Raw genomic sequence first — 5,422 nt, 5'->3', positions numbered from 1 at the left:
GGACCTTCCTGGCCAGAACCCGAGGGCAGGGAGACAAAGATTGGCTTTTTTCCTGCATTTTCCAGGTGCTTTTTCAGCACACAGAGTAGCCAGAAAAAGTCAGGGGTGAGGTGCCAAGTCAGGATGTGGGGTGTGAGTACAGAGGGGGTGGGTACTGGTGCTCCTCACACCCCGCAGCAGCCCGGGATGCTCCTACCTCTGCCCCCAGCTCTGCCATAGCTTCGAGCTGCCATCATTCGGCTCCAGGCACCCTCTCCTGTGCAGCTGTGGAGCTGCCTGGAGCATCCTGGAGCATGTTGGAGCATCCTGGAGCATGCTGGAGCATGCTGGATCTTCCTGGAGCAGGGCAGGGACTCGCTGCCCTCAGCACCCTCAAACCCGGGCATGGTGCCCACCCCTGAGAGCAGCCTCCGGCCTCAAATACCCCCCCAAATCTGACCATAATGATGGTGGCACCGATCCAGCAGGATATATATAGGTCCCACTTCCCTGGGAAGGGGATGTGGAGCTGGGAAACCCCCGGCTGCTGCTGGGGAGAGGAAGGGCTGGGCTGAGTCAGCTCCCCTCGAGGAATCCTGTTTGTCAGCAAACAAGGCAGCAGCTCAGCCCCGGCACTCACAAAACGCTCCCGGATCCCCTCCTGCCCTTGCCACCCCCGCGGATGAGGGATGGGGGTGTTCACCCTGCACACCCCATCGGCTGGTGGAGACTCAGGACGGGGTGGGAGCCTCCTGGCATCCCCCAGGAGATGCTGGATCTGTGCAGGGGAGCGGGACGTGAGGGTCCCCTGCTCCTGGAAAGAGGGAAGGGGAGCCGGGGGAGCGGCGGGGGGGAAGGAAATTCCTCTTCCAGTGCTGTCACTCCAAGAAAAGTACTCCAGGAAACTTTGCCTCAAGTGTGTTTGCTTTAAACAGCTGCTTCCCAACCATTCACAGAGATTTTGGGGGTGCCTGGAGCTGGCAGCGGCGCCGGCAGAGCTGGGGCAGGAAGGATGGATGCGTGCCTCTGCCCTCATTCCAGTGGCCATGAACTCCCACATGCACCCGCAGGGACACAGGTCAGGACAACACCACCAGAGCCAGCCCCCCGTCACCCCCCTCAGGGACCCCAGGGCTGGGACAGGGAAGTCACAAGCTCCAGGCCCCCCTTGCATCCCAGACTTAAACCAAGCTACACCTCTCTGTTTATTAATAATATTAAATATACAAGTTGTTTTCCATTATTTTCTTTAAATAGACTTTTAAATGCCTTTGTATAAAATATTTCAGGATTTCATTGTATAAAAAAACACAACAAACCCACCCCAAAACCAACAAAAACCCCTAACCAAACAACAACAAATAAAAAGGCAAAATAAATCTGACATGGGTAAAGGCAAGTTTTCTCCCCCAGGAGCAGCTCCTCCACAGTGTAAACTGGTGACTTACACCACCAGGAGTTCGGCCCCAGACTTCCTGCTGCATCAGGGCTTTTATCCTGATTTACACCAGTCCCTCGCCTGGGAACCCCCTCCTCCTGCCACTCATAAATACACACACATATATATATTTATATATATAAACCCCAAATTAATAGTGATGCTTTCTTTAAAAACAGTTGGGTTTGTCCATATTTTCATCCTTCATATAAAAATAATACTTGAAACTCCCAGAGCAGCGCAGGCCATGCTTCATCCGGGGCTGGAGGGAGCCGTTGGATTTTGGAGCATCTCCAGGGCTGGTGTGTCCCAAACCAGGCTCTTCCCAAAGCCCGGGAGTGGGGCTGTGCCAAGAAGCCCCGGGGTGCCCAGCTGGGGCAGTTCCAGCTCTTACACCCACGTGGATCCCGTCTTTCCCATCCCCATTCCCTTCTCCAAAGCACAGTCACCAAAGAAACGGAATCCCAGCGAGGCCAGCTCGCGGTGAGGACCCTGCGAGGGGCACACGGCCCCCCCAGAACACTTGTGCAGGATAAAGACTTTCATCCATTCAAAAAAAAAAAAAATAAGCCCTAACAACAGGAGGATGGGGAGGGACTGGGACGGTGCCAAGGGTCACCCCAAACCCAGCCCCATGCAGGGACACGGGCACAGGTGTTTAAATATTCACAGTGTGAGGGTTTGAGTTGCAAGTCAGGGCTGGGTGTCTCAGGACTGGCCCCCAAGGAATTCAGGATGCTCCAGTTGAAGCCTCAGGAAAGGCAGGGTGAAGGGGGCGATGGGAGCTGCTCCAAACCCAGGCTGCTGGGATGGGAGAAGAGCCAGAGGATCTGGGGAGCCGATCCCCTCCATCTTCATCCAGCGCCGGCCGTGTCCAAGTGGGATCTGTCATCCCACATCCAGCATCTCCACATCCAGCATCTCCACATCCAGCGTCTCCATGGTCCTGCTGGGCACCGCAGCGTCACAGCCGCCGCTGCCGTCCCGGCAAAGCCTGCGGTCACGGTCCCTTCCAGCCCTTCACTTCCCGGTGCCCGGGGGTCCCACTCAGGGCACATCCCCCCATCCTTTTGTCCCTGCCAGGGAGTTTTTTGCCGTCTCTGGCCACCGGCACGGGGCAAGGGAAGAGGGAGCGTCAGCATCACGGTGGGATCGCGGCAAGGCTGGCGCGTGCCAGCCCTCCTTCCATCCGGATCCATCCCCCGAGCAGCTTCACATCCTGCCTGGGGCCCTGGGAAAAGGAGCAGAGAGATGAGCAGGAGCTGGGGCTCTGCCAGGGAGGGCAGCGTGGGGAGAAACACACGAAAACCACAGGAAAAAATACTATGTATATTAAGCAAGTGCCAGTAATGGATTAACGAGCTGCGAAACCACATGCTGGCAGCGCTGGGGCGCAGACCTGCTCCTGTCCATGTCTTCCCACCCAGAATTTCCTGCCCAAGGTCAGCAATAATGGGGACAGTCCAGGGACACGATGCTGTCCTCACAGCTTGCACCGGAGCCCTTCAAGGTCCCACCCAGCCCCTGATCACCTCAGAGATCCTGAGTCTCCAGCTCTGAACATTCCCTTGCTCCCTGCAGCGCCCTGTGACAGAAAGATGAGGGGTTTAGAGCAGGGTCGGCCAGGGTTGGAGTCCCCAAAGCCCCCTCACGCAGGATGCTGTCACACCGACCTCCTCTCTGGCTCCTCGGGGTCGCAGCCCCCATCTTCCAGCGGCCGCCCCAGGACCTGTGTGGAGGGAGGGAAACGGGGAGATGAGTCCTGGGGAAGGGGAGGAGGCTGCAGCAGCAGGGCGGCAAACTCCCAAATAACATCCTCCCACCACACTCAGCAACACCAATTGTCCCCCAGTCTGAAAATTATGGGGGAAATGGGGCTCAACCCACACTGGCCAAGAGACAAGAGGGGAAACTGAGGCAGGAGAGACTCGTGGTGCCCGGGGAGGAGGCGAGGCAGGGGTCTTACCCTGGATTTATACTTGTAGAAGAGCAGCCCTCCCGTGGCCAGCAGGACGGCCACCACACTGGCCACTGTAATGTAGATGAGAGGCTCCTGGCGGCCCTCCCTGGCGGGCGGCTCCTTCCTGCGCTGCTCTGCGCCCAGAACAAAGCCAGAGTCAAAGCTGGGCCCGGGCCCGCCGCCATCCTCGGGGCCCCGCAGCCGGCTCAGCCCCCAGCCCCACGCCCTGTCCCTGGGGTGGCCCGGGGCTCGCAGCTCTGGGGCCATCCTGGAGAAGCGGAGCTGTGTGACGGGCTCGGACGCTGCCTCGGGACGGATCCTGGCTCTGCCGCCCGTCGAGCCAGCGCTGGGCGATGCTGTCCGAGGGGTGGTCCTGAGCCCGCCGGGCTGATGCGGGAGGATGGAGCCTCCCCACTGCTGGCCTGGATCCTGCGGCAGGTGCCCGGTGCCCCACTCCACCAGCTCTCCATCCCCACGGAGGACGGGGATGTCACCCAGTGCCAGGCTCAGCGTCCCGGCCGGATCCTGGAGGGCTTCGGCACTGCTGGCTGGAGCTGTCTGCTTCTTCCCGGGGGCCAACGCCAGCGCTGTGTCACCTACCCCGGCACCCAGGACCTCCTCGGTCCCTGAGCCCCCGTCCGTGCTACTGGGGGGCTGAGATGGGGCCTCTAAGTCAGCGAGGGTGGTATGGAGGAGGCTGGAGGGGACCCGGCTGCTAGCAGGTGCCATGTCCCTGCCAGTGGCAGCAGAGAGGGAGGGCTGGGTGGCAGAAGGGAGGGCAGGGGACAGGCAATTGCAGTCAGGATCTGTCCCCACACCTGAAAGAAGGAGAGAGAAGAGACAGCCGTGGGGTCACCAGCCTCCAAGAGGGGCACAGCCAGCAGATCTGAGGTCGGGGGCACTGTCCCCGTCCCTCCCCACAGCCCCGGGGGAGGGGGTCAAACAGCCCCTCAGGAACTGGGAGAGCAAGGGAGAGGCAGGGAACAGGCAGGGGCAGGCAGGGCAGCACGAGGCTGACAAGCAGCAGGTGGGTTGAAGCAAACCCGAGTCACCGGGTCCCCTGAGCTGATGGCAGTGGGTTATTCACAGCTTGCAGGAGCCAGACAGCCACGTTTAACGTCCCCCACGTCACAAGGGCATGGCACAGCTCGGACACGAGGTGACAGCGAGACATCTCCTCCATGCAAACACAGCACGGGCGCTCGCGGACGCGCAGACGGCAACACAGGGCTCTTCCACCCTGGCAGCAACACTCTCCCTGAAGGCTTGGCCAGGGGAAACTGAGGCACAAGGCAGCTGAAGTGACACAGCCAAGGTCATGCAGCGTGTTGGTGGCACAGCAGTCCCTCCATTTCTCGGTGTTATGCTCCACCCGGCACCGGGGCTTTGAGACAGAGCCGAGCCTGATGCCTCCTTGGCCCCCCTGAGAATCTCTCCCTTGCCTTGCTTCCAGCAGGACTTAGCCCAAATCCCACCTTCAAATGGCAGCCAGCCCCTTCTCCCCTGGCACTGCTGCAGAGCTCGCAGACACGGAAAAGGGACACACCCACAGACACACGGCTCTTAAGGTGCTCCATGCAGGTGAGCACAAGCCCCCCCAGACTGGCACAAGTTTCCTGGGCAGAGGCCAAGCCTTGGCATCTCACCTGGGGAGGATCCAGCCTTCCTGGGTCCTGGGCAGACCCTGCGGTAGACTCGGCTGCAATCCTTCTCAAAGGTCTCCTGGTTCTGCAGCAGACGCTTGATGTCCTGGAAGAAATCCTTCACCAGCACCAGCATCTCGTAGGGGGAGGTGGTGAACTCCTTGAAGCACATCTGTGAGAGCTGGAGAAAGTGCCAGGCTCAGCATCAGCTCCGTGACTGCCCGGTGTCACCCCACAGATCCCACAGTGCTCCCAAGGCAGGATTTGCTCTCCTTGTGGCCCTGTGTCCATGCACACCCCAGCTCTGCTCTGCTCCACAGCCCTGCCCACACACCCAGCCCAGGGTACTCTGGACATCCCATTTCACCCCAGGGTGCTCTGGACATCCCATTTCACCCCAGG

At 60.0% G+C, this 5,422-nt stretch overlaps 1 protein-coding gene across 2 annotated transcripts in view; it reads right to left on the bottom strand.

The window, feature by feature from the left end:
• Positions 1–1,171: 1,171 nt before the first annotated feature.
• Positions 1,172–5,422, bottom strand: part of CSF1 (colony stimulating factor 1) — an 8,186-nt gene continuing 3,935 nt past the window's right edge. The window contains exons 5-9 of one of the 2 annotated variants that reach the window (XM_015650356.1): positions 5,024–5,201; positions 3,384–4,195; positions 3,091–3,146; positions 2,950–3,002; positions 1,172–2,648 (exon numbers count right to left, since the gene is read on the bottom strand). In XM_015650356.1, the coding sequence (XP_015505842.1) occupies positions 2,951–3,002; positions 3,091–3,146; positions 3,384–4,195; positions 5,024–5,201 (1,098 nt within the window). In that variant the 3' untranslated portion in view covers positions 1,172–2,648; position 2,950. The remainder of the gene's footprint in view (positions 2,649–2,949; positions 3,003–3,090; positions 3,147–3,383; positions 4,196–5,023; positions 5,202–5,422) is intronic. The other variant, XM_015650357.1, reaches the window with a different exon arrangement.

The sequence above is a fragment of the Parus major genome, chromosome 26 (genome assembly GCF_001522545.3).
Source record: "Parus major isolate Abel chromosome 26, Parus_major1.1, whole genome shotgun sequence".
Classification (NCBI taxonomy): domain Eukaryota; kingdom Metazoa; phylum Chordata; class Aves; order Passeriformes; family Paridae; genus Parus; species Parus major.
Note: the sequence above shows the minus strand (reverse complement) of the source record. Positions and strands in the feature narration are given on the sequence as shown.